We start from the raw sequence: 14,208 nt of genomic DNA, 5'->3' as shown, positions 1-14,208 counted from the left end.
AACATAAGTTGCCATGCTCATGAAGACAAGTTAAATATATTCTTAGTTGATAGGTTTTTAAGTTTTAGAAATGAAATTTTCTACAGGATAAAAAGAAAATTATAGAATATTAAGTGTATTTTTTCTATTTTATTAACTAGTGCATTAAAGTTGATTATCAGTGATTCTGAAATTCAAAAAAAAATCACGGTAATACTTTTACACAAACAATCATAAGTTGGATTGAATGAACAACACATTAACGAAAAAGTAATAAGTAAAAAAGGCATTGGCTGACTTGTTAAGTATTAATAATATTAAATATTCCAAATTGAGAAATAACTCTTTTTGATTGCAAGAAAAGAGCAAGTTGTTGATTTTCTTGGTCAATAGCTCCAATTGAATCAGCTGGTAAATTACATAGGTCGTTTGCGAGATTAGACGAATTCTCGGATGATGCAATATAAATGTTTGATGCCAAAGAACATGAATCTGGGATCTCAATATTATGGCAAAAGCATAACTTGGGAATGTGTTTACCAGATTGCAAGTCACTAGACTCCAGAACAAAACTGATACAGCTTTGTTCACTATTCTCTTTGCTTTCTGTAGAGATATACTCTGAGTATGAAGAATTCTTGGCATTAATTGAAGTTTGAGCTTCTGAATTACTTTCTTGTCGAATTCTATAGATGTTGTGATTTGAATGAGAACTCCCTTCTTGTTCTTCAAACTGAGAGCTGGCTGAGTCATGAATCTGAACAAATTTATCAGACTCAACCATTATTGAAATATTTTGCTCTCCAGTCACAAGTTGAGATTTTGATTCTGAGTTAGGAACACAAGTATCGCTGTCCCTTAGTTCTTCTTTAATAGACTCATTAAAATCACAATCACAGTGATCTCTATCTTCTACAACCTCCTTGTTCGTAGACACTTCGGAGTTACTTAAATTGATGTTTTCTATGCTGCTATTACGCATAGCTTCCTTATCCTGAATATTTGCGAACATTCTAAATAAAGCTGCTTCACCCGGGGTTATTATTGTTAAGTCGTCTCCAGTAACTTCAATGATCTTATCCGTATCTAAGCACTTACTATTGCAAACAAAAGCCTCTGTAGCATTTTGATCACTCTCTTTAGACTCATTTTGGACCGTGCTACATTTTCCGCAGGGATCTTCGTGAATTTCAGATAATTGATCAACATTTAGTTGCAATTTTTCACTTTCTGTCTGTACCTGAGGCTCCACCTGCGCATCTGCTTCTACTTTCTTTGTGATCTTGACTCTTGTAAAGAGAATGTTCTTAGCAAGAAACAAATTTGCACACCTAATGAGGTGTTGATAAATAGATAGCGGGATCTTGCTTACTGGAGTTCTTGATAGAATGTGAAAGGAATAGCATGGAAGCGACTCAATCAGTCTAGAGTCAGGAACAAGCCTAGATACCACATGTGCGTCAACCAGAAAGCAAGGCTGAGTATTCACAGTCAAATTTTCCATGACTTCATACAGTCTAAACCTCAATGTCGAAAGCATTAAAGCAACATTTGGGAGTATAAGCATCTCCAATGGCTTTGCTCGCTTACTATTTGGAGAAATCACAATAAAGTCTGGTTTATTGTATACAAGAGAGACTTTGTCAAAACACGCACCACCAGAGAATGTTCTACTCAAGATATGAAGTAGTATAGTTGCGATAATAACGGATTCAGTGTTTCTTTCATCGTAACTTTCGTTTAAATCATTATTAACAAAGTTAAACATCGATCCGTTACAAAGCTCTATAGTCTTGCAGCTGTTTTGTGCAGTCGTTTCTTTATTATCAGCATTTGAATTAGAGTCTTCAAATCCACTGGAAGATTTCAACCAATAGTTTTCAATCAGGTTTGCTACAATATAAACAATTCTCTCATAGCCACCATTAGCTCCGCTATATTCCTTGCCGTTAACATATATAACGTCTCTTTCAATATCCTTCGAATCTTGAGCAATATCAGTACACAAAGGATGATGAACAAAATTATTGTTAACACCCAAGTTACTGTTAGAACCATAATCTACGTGAAACAGGGGATGATCCATCTGAGAGCCATTTCCCTGGTTATAAATCGAGTCGAGAGATTTTATTCTAATAGAGCATTCATCCGGATAGATATCAGAGAAATCTATAGTCTGCTCTCCATTGGATTCTATTGTTTTTTTATAGCTATCATTAGCTTTTAACGATTGACTAATACATGAACCCAATTTAAATGTTTCAGAAAAACATAAAAGGGGAAGTCTTGACATATAAAGTTTATAATCTTCAATGCAAACAGAGTTAGAAGGCCACCTATAAATAATTGGATTAGGTAATGAGCAATGACTTTCTCTTAAATCAAGGGATGAAATATCAGCTGAAGGAATTGTGAATGCCGTGAAGAACAGTGAATTTTTGTAAGACTCCAATCTTGATAGAATAATGGGGTTCAACAAGGCCGCAAGTTGTGAACAAAGCCTTAATCTAAGCTCCTCTACTCTGAAGATGTCACTAACAACATCTTGAAGAATCCTCAAATGAATAGAGTGTGCTGCCAATATTCCTGAAAAAGATTCCAAATTTTCAAAAAGTTTTGCAGCCTCCAACTCCTTGAAAAATGTCATTAACATTTTGGATTGATCCACGAATTGGTTCTCCTCACTACTACTCGCCATTCCGTATGCAGGATTAGAAACTTGAATAGATCCCTCAAGAAGTTGAGGATTGTTTGTAGCTTTATCACCGCCCGCTATATCTGTTCTAACTGTGCTTTCATTTATCACTTTAATAATGCCATTAGGAGAATCCAATATTGAAACATCAGTGCCAGTTGTCTCATTCTTTTGGAGCTTTGCAAGCGTATCAACATCTGCAGAACTGAATTCTCTCTGAAGACCTTCCGTAATTTCAGGTAACTCATATGCAAATGCCCTCCCATTAGAATTGACAAATTTGTTTGGTTGAACAAGCAAAACATCTTTCAACAAACGTAAGCTGGATTCAAAGGATGTTTCGTTTATATGATGAGCTAGATCTTCCTTACTCAATGTTGAAAAAAACGATATTAAATCCTGAAGATCTTCATCAAGCTGATAGCAAGTTAGTGCATAGGGTGCAAGTGAATTATATGGAATACTCACATCCAAAAGTGGATCTTGCCAATCTTCCTCTGTGTCATTCATTAGGGGTTAGTTTCCTACCTTCATAAAAAAAGTTCTCATATATAATAATGATTTTGCTCTTAAATCTCTTTTTAATAGAAAGCTTCTAGCTACCTCAATCTAATAGGACCACAAAAGCTAATTTACTCGGCGTTTAAATATCATTAACAACTAGTTTGCAAGCGCTCATATGCGGCGCCAACCCCCTACTTAGTTTTATTTATTAGCTAAAAAAACAATGAAAAACAAAAATTTGATAGAAAAATAGCAATAGGGTATGAAAGTTTGATTCATCGAGTTTTAAAAGTATTAGGTGAGAAAGTATACGCTTTGATTTTGTTCCAAGTTGTTTTTTCAACAAAATTATTAGTTAATTCTGCGCTCCTAGATTTCAAATTTGTAATAAATCATTTATTTGGATAAATGATCTTGATAGTTTTTCGATTTTCATTATCTATCACATTTTCTCTTAATTTTAAGAGACAATTAAAAATATTGGAAGCCGCCTAATAATTATTCAACTTAATGTCAAAATTTTGAAAAAACTTATTTTTACTAGAGCATCAATTGTATGATAAAATCATGGAACTGGAGCCTGAAACAATATTAGAAAAGCTTGAATTGCTCAATTGTTCTCTAAGCAGCATTAGTCTTTCGGAGGAATTTAAATGCGAGCATGAAAGAGTAATAGGAATAATTAAAAGTTTGGAATCTCGTAACATTATTGAAACCAAATTTATTTCGGACAACGTATTATCTCTAACAGATGAGGGTAAGGACTATTTGTTGAATGGGTCACCAGAATTTAGACTCGTCAAAGTTATACTTGAGAAGTCAGATCATAAAATTAAACAAGACGAGGCAATGAACTTGCTTGGGGGTTCCACATTTAAAATAGGGTTTTCAAAATGCCTTCAGAAAAAACTGATCAAATTAAATAAAGAATTGGGATTAATAGAGATTCCTACTGATACTGACGTTGACTTAATAAGTACTGATGAATTGAGAAAAAATCTTTCTATTGTAGGAGTTAGTGGTATTAAAGAAAGTCAATTATCTAAGCAAGATTTGCAAATATTAACTGAATTAAAGAAGAGAAAGCTTGTAGTTTCACAGAAGATGTCTTTCTTCATGATTAACCGGGGGGAGAACTTTACTGTGAAGCTCAAACCTTTGATTACAGATTTGACACAGGAAATGATTATGAACTCAAACTGGGAAAACAACGAGTTTAAACCATATAATTTCAATGCCAAAGGAAAAAGATTGCCAAGAGGAAATGTTCACCCTCTCACTCGTACATCAAGAAAGTTTAAAAGGATTTTAACGCAAATGGGGTTTGAAGAGATGCCCACTAATCGTTGGGTTGAAAGTTCGTTCTGGAACTTTGATGCTCTTTTTCAGCCTCAAAAGCATCCGGCAAGAGATTCACATGACACCTTCTTTTTAGAAACTCCAAGCACTTTCAGAAATGAAATGGAGTTGTCAAATGACCACATTGATAAAGTCAAAAAAGTACACGAAATCGGCGGTTACGGATCAATAGGTTTATCTTACAACTGGAGTATTGAAGAAGCTTCCAAAAATCTTCTCAGAACTCACACTACAGCAGTATCCGTAAGAATGCTATACAAACTAGCTCAAATGTATCTATATAACGAGAACGGACTATCTTTTGATCATTTCCAGAGAAAAGCTTACTTTTCAATTGACCGTGTTTTCAGAAATGAGTCTATTGATGCTACTCATCTTGCTGAGTTCCATCAGGTTGAGGGATTAATTATAGACAAGAACCTTACACTTGCAGATCTTATTGGAACTTTGAAGACTTTCTATGAAAAAATTGGTATATCCGATCTTAAATTTAAACCTGCATTTAACCCTTATACGGAGCCTTCTATGGAAATCTTTGGGTATCATACAACCTTGAAAAAGTGGATTGAAGTCGGTAATTCCGGTTTGTTTAGGCCGGAAATGCTCAGACCACTTGGATTTCCCTCAGATATTGTTGTTATTGCATGGGGTCTTTCTCTCGAAAGGCCAACAATGATTAGTTATAATATCCCAAATATACGTGATCTATTTAGCTTCAAAGCAAAAATATTTTCATAAGTCATTAATATTGCTCTATTAAACTGTCTTGTTTTTTTTTTGTTCCTATATTGTTAAATCTTGGCTTTTCGAATTTAATATTTGTGTTATTTAGATTATGATCACCAAAAGCACCGTTCCAGACGTGGGCGTGTATGGTGTAACGGCTAGCATCTCAGTTTTCCGAACTGATGGCTCGGGTTCGACTCCCGATACACGCACTTTTTGTGGTACAATCTAAGCCCCTGGTTTTTTAAATCAAGTTTTTGTTTTACTAGGAAATTCTTAGTTAAAATTCATTAGAACTTGAAACTGCCTTTTTTAGTTGAGTAATTTGATTGCAATCTCAGCCTAATAGAATTCTATTTTTATTATTGCGTGTTCATAAATAATTGGCGGACTTATTAAATGGCTTTCTATATTAGAAGTGCTCCATACTAAAATTTCCGAATAAGATTTACGAAAATATACAATATATTATTTTGGTCTCTACACAAATTTACTGCGATTCAGTTGCATTCTTAATTGGTATATATCAATAAATATACTATATAAATCGATTTATCAGTATGAGGGCAGCTTGGGGAGCTTTGAAAGGTGCAGTTCAAGAACTTAATGATGCCTTGCTAGAAGAAGATGATGATAATCATGAAAGAAACAGAAGAAACAGACGCCCTGAATATATTGCTTATCCTAGGGAGAGAAATGATCATGTTGTAAATGAACATTTTGAGCCAAGTATTCAAAAGGCTAATTTCGAATTGAGGAATAATCTACATTATAATAACGATAACAGAGACTTTATTAGTTCAGGTAAAAGAACTAATAGCCTAAGTTTGTCAAGCTCTTTAAATAATTCTACGAGAATTGATTTGAAGAATAATCTGCCTTTAGAATGTAATCAGTACTCTAGGCAAAATATAATTATGCTCCAAGATTCAGAAAGCTCGGGAGAAAACAATTCGATAACTGATGAGGAATTTGACTGGGGTTTAGATACAGAAAGCACCTTAAAGGGAAAATCTGATTTAAAAGCTAATCAAATTGCTCAGAAAAACCAAAATAATGAAGAGTTAGAACAAGATCTTAATAAAGTTGATTCAAGTGAACCTGAGGAAAAAAACTCCAAAGTATATACCAGAACTAACAAATTACATGAAAAAGATCAGCGAAGTGATTATTTGGAAGAAGAAGATGATGATCATGGTAATGATAATGGTGAGTTGATAGAAGCGAATAACTCTTCAAATAATAGTCAAGGTGAATCGATTGTAGTCACAGAAGATGATGAGGAATCTAATATGACTGATAGACTTGAAGGCTGTGAGACTAGGCTTGAAGAAGAAGAAGAAGAAGAAGAAGTAAAAACAGTAAGTTACGCCTCAGATGACGGAGATCTGAGAATGTTGGATTTACCTAGTAAATATTCAAAAAAGCTTTCTGAAATATTTCACATGGAGATCGGTGATATTGATTATCTTTTGAAAGTTATTCAAGGATATTATTCAGACTGGAGTGATATTAGAGATTCTCTTATTTCAGATAAAGAGTTGTTAATTAAGTTGGCTCCACCTCGCTTTGAATCATACTTAAAAAACACAGTTTTGGATAAATCTAAATCATTTTCCTTGGGATTTACAGTTTTGATCGGGCATTGTATTTGTTCAATTTTGCAGGAGTTCAAAAAAAGAGCTTCGTTAATTGCTGAACAAGAAAATAAGATTGACGAGCTTTTTCAGAAATGTGCAGAGTATTCAGCAATTAATCAAAACATCGAGAATGAAAATCATGGACTTGGCAAAAAAATTTCATTATTGGAAAATGAGATAAATTTTCTTAGAGAAAAGAATGAAAAGCTTCTTAATAAAATGGAAGATGATGCCAAAGAAAAAGATCAGGTAGATCGCAAAAGGCTGCAAGATCTTGAACTAGAAAGGAACAATTTGATAGAGAAAATCAATCAGATGATTCAAGAAAGAAGCGATTCAAAAGTAGAGGTTGATAAGCTACACGAACATATTAATAATTTAACAAGTATTATTGAGGGATACCAAGCTGAAGAGGAACAGATTAATTCGAGGTATGAAATTGAACTCGAAAGAGCCCGTTCTCAAGAGAGAAAATTGCAGTCTAGGTTAAGTGTTTTGGACTCATGCAAAGATGAAATTACTTCCTTGAAGGAGAACATTGCAAAATTAGACGAAGAACGAAACTTGCTTGAAAGACATATAGGCGAATTAAAGGAAAATAATAAAAACCTTCTAAACTCTAATGAACAAATGATGAAGCAACTACAGGATAATAAAGAGGAGCAAAAAGAATTTATGATTGATAAAAGATTTATTATCCAGATAATTCAGAAACATAATGAAGATGGATCGAGAATTAAATATAGGAATGACTTATTCAACTTATTGTGCGATGCCATTGGTCTACCAGAGGAGGAAAGGTCCAATCTTTTTGTTTCTGATAATAAGAATAGTGGTAGCAATATCAGAGAAAATGATATGCATGATATTAATCAAGGAATGGGATTTGCTGATTTATTTTTCAACTTCCTAAATTCCGAAGTAGAGGAAAGTGCAGAAGTTAAATAGTGAATAAGACTACTTAATAGCTTCCAATAACGCTTAAATTCTTAAAAAGAAACAGATCCATACATTAGGTATCAATATTTTTCTAGTGTTTATTTAAATAATAATTAACTTTTCTATCATCTGTAAATAAGAATTACATATTTTTGAATGTCTGTTTAAATGTTCTTTTAATCGTGGCGTTTTCCCAAATATAAGAAATGTAATTTTCTGTTTATCAATCATTGCTTTCAATTCAGGCCAAAACGTCTTAAAAAACATAATTACTTCCTCAGTAGAGTAAAATGAAAATGATATTAATACTAAAATTGTGAAAAATTTTGATTACTAATACCAAAAAAAAAAACTTATTCAGTAATATCGGAATCTCAATATAAAAAATTCCTCAGAATTATTTTAGATTGTTGAAATTAATTAACCATCTAGGCTCACAAAACATACATAAATGTCTCTTAAAATTACTTTATCACAACTTTATATGTTCTTTTTTCATGTCAGAGTAAATCCATTGAAATGTTTGTTGTTCGCGAATAATTTGAATAACCTCTTCCTTGGACAAGTTTTTTCTGAAATCTTCGATCTGAAGTAATCTCAATATTTTAATACAATGGGGGTAAGATATGTATTTTATATATGGGAATTCACACCAATACAATAAATATTTTAAGTAATTTATGAATGATTCGTCCTCAAAATATCCCTCTTTTGATAACCATTGAAGATAGTCTGGATTTGAAAGGCATTGTACGAATTCCAATTCCAAAGAAAATCTAGAAATAGGGTTTTCATCCTCTATTGATAACTCGTCTTCCTCATAGTTTAACATTTTACTGAGATTAAGATTGTAAAACCACTGTATGTGATTTAATACGGAAATGAGCTTAAATTAAGCAAATATCTCATAAAATAAATCTCCTAGAGCAATAAATGGGTACCTAATTTTCTGGCTTGCATGCTTTTTTAAGTCTAATCCCTTTAAAAAAAAAAAAAAAAAAGAAACCTTTAGCAGCCAATACTTCCCGCCAATAACTATTAGTGCGCAAAATAATACATTTTCACACGAATGAAATACAAGTGAGAGAAGCCATATAAAAATAATGTAAAGATAGATTGGATTAGGATCTGATAAGTATTTGAGATAAGGCACCTATTTTGCATAATATTACTGAATTTTGACTAATAATTTCTTGAAAATGATCTAAAAATTGCAGGTTGTTTATTAATCAGAAATCTATTTTTTACCAAAAAATTAATTGTTGAATTTAATAACCATATATAACTTTATATTACTTTAAGTTCAATTTAATCTAATTATACTTAAAGTTGTGTTTATAACTCTACATTGGTAACCTTCAATTGAAAATAAACAATTTAAAGGGTCGATATCAATATGCGTAGCTTTGTCAAAATAATAGTGCTATTCATTTTTATTATAGCTTTTAACTTAAATTTTGGATATGAGCTGCGTTCAAATTTACTATCAAGCCACGCTTATTCATTTGCCAGATCAAAAAAGAATGCGTGGGACATTGTAAATGAAAACCATGAAATATTCAATTCTCCTGGAAAAAGAGTTGATGAAGAAATAAACTTTTCCGATTATAAATGGAATATTAACTACGAGCAACCGTTTTCATCTCAAATAAGTCAAGTCATTCTCATAATCCTCGCAATTATTTTATTAATTTGTGTAATTCTAAGTTTAATTTGTTGTCGATATTCAGTTCCTAAAGAAGAAGATTTTACAAAAGAAGAAAATGGGATTTATTATTTTGATAATGAGAAGAGACCTGAAGAATTTGCTCCAATTTATCACAAAAGCGCACAAAATAGGAGATATATATTAACTGGAGAAATTCCAAAGAATATAGAATACAGTGAAGATCAAGATTAGCATTACTTAATATTAAGTCGATAGCTGTAATCTATTTTTCAACTAATATAGTTTTATATAATATTTGAAAAATGACAAATTTGTTTGTTTTTAATTTGCTAAGCTTCTATAGGAAAATACTCCTTGTCATTTGCTCCCATTGAATTGCTGGAGTTTAATGCAAAATAGTTATCCTCATGATTAGAATTCTCAGATGTCAATACTTGAAGTACTCCAGAATCTGTAGTTAGCACATTAAGATCGGAAATATTAGTAGTAAGGCAAGACAGTGTATTATTTTGAACCAAAGGATCGTCACCTTTTGGACACAACTCTGGAACTAATATACACTTTCCGTAAATGTCCGTATTGTACTTAGTAATTGATTTTTGAATGCTCCTATCAAAAATATTGTCATTTTGAGAAAAATTTTCTTTCCCATGAAATTTAGTGGTATTTTCACTCTCTTTAAAGTTAATTTCATTATTTAGGTAAGAATCGTTATTTACAAATACATTTATATCAGGGAGTTTCCAATAATTATAACATATTGGACCAATGTGATCACCATTTACCAAATTATCTCTGCTATACTCTTCTTGTTTGGAATTGATCGTTTCAAAGTCTCTCATGATTACGTTTTCCCAATAATATTGCCAATTTAAATACTGAATACTTATAAAATCAGAAATATCTTTTAACAAATCTGGATAAAGTAATAGTCTTTCATCATCAAGCCGTATTCTAAAGTTACAATTTCTTTTTAAACAACAATTTTCTAAATTCAGTGAATCACAAGTAATACCTAAAGGTTGTAAAAATAGCATCATCCAATGGTCCAAACTATCAACTGAAGGGATTACTACAAATAACGCTTTATTTTCATTATCCCATTCTAATTTGAAATTACTATAGCCTGTATAATTCTGAGCTTCATCACAAGCAGGAATCTGGATGTTTTCACAAATTTTCTGCTCAATACCCTGCAGAGATTGACCTTTATAAAAATTATCAACTTTCGATGGTTCTTGAATGGAATTTAAATCGACATTTTTTTTTTTTGTTTTCATATCAAATAATGAGTTGTCTAATGAATGTTTAAATTGGGAATTCAAAATTGGAAAATTCTCTTTTAAATTATACTCAATTTGATTATTTGAATTTTCATTTTCTGTGAGAAGCTTAATATTTGATTCTACGTTATCCAAAAAAATTACTTCGGGTACAAAACTCTCAACACTCATGTTTATTGTTGTTCAATCTTGATTGCTTTACTACTATTGTCCCTACCTCAATCAGCTTACTTTTACCTTCTTTTCTTATTAAGTAACTTTAACTAGAACTCTTGCTTTTTATTAGCGTCATAGAAGTAATACTTCAGTTCATAATTTTATAATATACAAATCAATTTCTATGCTCACTTACTACCATGAACCACCTACCTCCACTGATTGTATATCAAAACAATTCAAATTTAATCAGATCTAAACCTATTGAAGACGTGGATGCACCTTTATAAATTGTCCACAATAACTACAAATAATTACATGTCAAATTAGGCGGGTAAACATATATATATAAATAAAAGATTAATAAATAATAAAGGGTTCAAGCAAATATTGTTTTAAGTATTTTGAATACTAGATATTTTATTTAATATGAGCTTAATATTTGACCTCTGTTCATGAGTATTATTACTTTGTAAATCAACTATTTGTTCGTCATCAAATATTTCTGCAGCATCATATCTAATAACCTTAAAAATTTCACATTCGACATTCTCTTTAATTTTGTCTTGGCTGTAACCTCTTTTTTCAAGCCTATCAAATAAAATATGTGTTTCTGAATTTAAGCAGAAAACAATGTCAAACCATTTTTTCTTAAGAAAATTTACTGAATGGAAATCAAGTATTATGCCAACATTTTTTGAATTATATTTATCCAATTTATTTTTTAGGTATCTTCTAACTAAACTCTCGTCAAAAATGCTTGCTCCCATTTTATCATCCCATTTTTTATAAAGTGTATGCTTTTTAATAGCCTTTGATAGCTCAATTCTTTTGTATCCCTCCAGTTTTTCTGCCAATTTTTTACTTAAAGAAGTTTTTCCTGTACCTGGAGTGCCAATAATTAATATGTTAGGCTTTTTACCCTTACCTAGCATTATTTTTGGTCTTTGCATATTTTTCAAGAATTCAATAATGAAATTGCTATTCTACCTAATTGCAGAATAACGCGCAAGTAGTGCCGCTAGAACAGTTTTTCTTTGACAATTACTCAAAAACTAATTTTTGGATAATAAATCATTGCTGTTCACTTAGAAACTATAGCAATATTTTAGGGCTCTTTTTTGAATTTTTTGAGGAAAGAATTGGCAAAATATGGTATGTTATACCCATACAATTGAAAAGCTTAATAAAACTTCAAAGTCTAAGATTAAATTGGAAATGATAACGAAAATATTGATAGATTTGAACAAACAAATTTCTGAGGTGAGAAAAGCCATAATGGAACCTATACCAATTGATATTCTTAGTTTGGGAGATACTGAACGCCCTTATATTAATTTATCTCAAGAATTAATAAAAGATGGGAATACAGATATTGATGTAAATGGGTCCGTATCTTCATTAAGGTCGTTAGTTCACGAATTTCTTAAATTATCTTCTATTATTATGGATAACCAATATAATGGTGCTGAAGATATACTAATAAACAGTGAACTGGCTAAATGTATCTCGTCTAATAGAAGTAAGCTACGGGCTATGATTGTACAAATGCTTATGAAGTGGCTTAAAGATGACATTATGATTAGAGACTATAAGAATATGAAGGTTAAAGGTAACTTTAATTGCAATGGTAATTTCCCGGTTTCCTTAAGCACATTTATCATTCGAAGTATTTTGACGAGTTCTATCCAACAAAATGAAGTAAACAGAATTATTTTGGATAGTAAAAATAACATGACAAATGATACATTTATCATGGAAAATTTGCTTCTTAATGAATATATCATTAATCTTAAAGATTTAAGGTACTTTCTTTTAAAAAATATTTTAAATTTTCTTAACAAATACTCGGAAGGAGTTATCTTCAATTTTGACGATAAGAAAAATAAGTGTATGAAAACTAATATAGATAATAACAAGAAATTAAGTTTGGTAACAACTATTCTGCTAAGAGTACAGCATATATTGGTCAACTTACCAATTCCGAGTAATGAGAATCTACTAGGAGAAATCGATTATTCAAGTAAAGACAAAACCAATCTTTTGTTTGGCTCTGACTTTGATGGAGATCTAGGTAAAATTGCTAAATTTGACAAGAATTATAGAACAGTTTATCAAAAGCTTTGGTTGAAATATATTAATATAGTTATTACAAACTATGATGATGAAAACAGAGTTATTCCACTTCCAATTTTAAAGGATGCATTAGAGTATGTTTCAGAGTTTGTAATCCCGATAATATCTAACCCATTAGAACTTGCTGATATATTTAAAAATTGCTTTGATGGTGTAAGTAACAAGATAAATCCAATTGATAAGTTAGCAATCTCCGTAATCTCATTAAATGGGCTATTTTACCTTATTGTTAATAATAGATTAAACGAAGGCTCTCATTTTGATAAAGAAGGTGAAGAAAATATAAGTTCAGGTTACTATCGTCGATTATACGAGTTACTGTGTCCACCAATTTTTTCGTTGAAAGTTAGAACAAAATTCTTAAAACTACTATCAATTTCACTGTTTTCACCGTTAATTCCCATGACAGTATTGAGTTGCTTCATTAAAAAATTGATTAGAATTTCACTTTTTACTTCCACTAACAATACAGTTTGGATAATTGCATTGGTTAATAGTTTGATTAAAAAGCATAGAAATATACTGTTCCCAATATTATCTCTCAATGAAAGTGATGAAATTTATGAATATGTAGACACAATTTTGAAAAATACTCAGGGTGAGCTTTGGTCATATGATAGAGGTATTAATATGTATAAAAATGATAAATTCTCGAACCTTTACGAGTCATCAGTAAACAATTTAGAAGAGCAAAGAATGAATAAAGTTGACAATTTAAATAATAACTGTGAAATGGGTACCTATTTGTCAAGTAACTTTGGGCTTTGGGAGTTATATATACACAATAAGAGTGTTATACCTGTAATTAGATATGTATCAAATACTTTAACTATGAACGCAAGCAATGCAAAAGTCAACCACCACCTCCATAACTTGAATTATGAAGATCTAATTGGCTTAAGCACGGAAGATATTTTGGCTCATGAAATAACATCTTCCAACGGTATTTTATATAATTACTCAGAATGCTTTAATAAAGTTAAAGAAAAGAAAAATATTGTTCCTTATAACTATATTGAGTTTAGTAAACTATCATCTACAAACTTGTCTCAAATTTCGAACAAGTTCTTCACTGACTCTGACGTTGAACTTCTTTCCCTAATTTGATTTAAGCAATTTTCA

General features: G+C 31.2%; 8 protein-coding genes across 8 annotated transcripts; 4 read left to right on the top strand and 4 right to left on the bottom strand.

Annotated features, from left to right (window-relative positions):
* Window positions 1–280: 280 nt before the first annotated feature.
* On the bottom strand, window positions 281–3,184 carry ELE39_001432 (protease m1 zinc metalloprotease; the record flags this gene model as incomplete). The annotated part of the gene is made up of 1 exon (XM_067344471.1): window positions 281–3,184. One exon carries the CDS (start codon window positions 3,182–3,184, stop codon window positions 281–283), a length of 2,904 nt encoding a protein of 967 aa, XP_067201409.1.
* A 561-nt stretch (window positions 3,185–3,745) lies between these two features.
* On the top strand, window positions 3,746–5,275 carry ELE39_001431 (phenylalanyl-trna synthetase; the record flags this gene model as incomplete). Its single annotated transcript, XM_067344470.1, has 1 exon — window positions 3,746–5,275. One exon carries the CDS (start codon window positions 3,746–3,748, stop codon window positions 5,273–5,275), a length of 1,530 nt encoding a protein of 509 aa, XP_067201408.1.
* Window positions 5,276–5,823: 548 nt separating this feature from the next.
* Window positions 5,824–7,851, top strand: ELE39_001429 (centrosomal; the record flags this gene model as incomplete). The annotated part of the gene is made up of 1 exon (XM_067344468.1): window positions 5,824–7,851. One exon carries the CDS (start codon window positions 5,824–5,826, stop codon window positions 7,849–7,851), a length of 2,028 nt encoding a protein of 675 aa, XP_067201406.1.
* A 463-nt stretch (window positions 7,852–8,314) lies between these two features.
* On the bottom strand, window positions 8,315–8,674 carry ELE39_001428 (SOH1 family; the record flags this gene model as incomplete). Its single annotated transcript, XM_067344467.1, has 1 exon — window positions 8,315–8,674. The coding sequence occupies one exon, from the start codon at window positions 8,672–8,674 to the stop codon at window positions 8,315–8,317; it is 360 nt and encodes a 119-aa protein (XP_067201405.1).
* Window positions 8,675–9,238: 564 nt separating this feature from the next.
* Window positions 9,239–9,742, top strand: ELE39_001427 (uncharacterized protein; the record flags this gene model as incomplete). Its single annotated transcript, XM_067344466.1, has 1 exon — window positions 9,239–9,742. The coding sequence occupies one exon, from the start codon at window positions 9,239–9,241 to the stop codon at window positions 9,740–9,742; it is 504 nt and encodes a 167-aa protein (XP_067201404.1).
* Window positions 9,743–9,840: 98 nt separating this feature from the next.
* On the bottom strand, window positions 9,841–10,965 carry ELE39_001426 (uncharacterized protein; the record flags this gene model as incomplete). The annotated part of the gene is made up of 1 exon (XM_067344465.1): window positions 9,841–10,965. One exon carries the CDS (start codon window positions 10,963–10,965, stop codon window positions 9,841–9,843), a length of 1,125 nt encoding a protein of 374 aa, XP_067201403.1.
* Window positions 10,966–11,345: 380 nt separating this feature from the next.
* Window positions 11,346–11,903, bottom strand: ELE39_001425 (nucleotide kinase related to CMP and AMP kinases; the record flags this gene model as incomplete). The annotated part of the gene is made up of 1 exon (XM_067344464.1): window positions 11,346–11,903. One exon carries the CDS (start codon window positions 11,901–11,903, stop codon window positions 11,346–11,348), a length of 558 nt encoding a protein of 185 aa, XP_067201402.1.
* A 199-nt stretch (window positions 11,904–12,102) lies between these two features.
* Window positions 12,103–14,193, top strand: ELE39_001424 (CCAAT-binding factor (CBF) MAK21 family; the record flags this gene model as incomplete). The annotated part of the gene is made up of 1 exon (XM_067344463.1): window positions 12,103–14,193. One exon carries the CDS (start codon window positions 12,103–12,105, stop codon window positions 14,191–14,193), a length of 2,091 nt encoding a protein of 696 aa, XP_067201401.1.
* Between the last annotated feature and the right edge of the window lie 15 nt (window positions 14,194–14,208).

Source organism: Cryptosporidium sp. chipmunk genotype I, assembly GCF_004936735.1.
Source record: "Cryptosporidium sp. chipmunk genotype I strain 37763 chromosome Unknown contig_18, whole genome shotgun sequence".
NCBI classification, from domain to species: Eukaryota; Apicomplexa; class Conoidasida; order Eucoccidiorida; family Cryptosporidiidae; genus Cryptosporidium; species Cryptosporidium sp. chipmunk genotype I.
The sequence above is the reverse complement of the archived record's forward strand: the minus strand, read 5'-3'. Positions and strand labels throughout refer to the sequence as shown.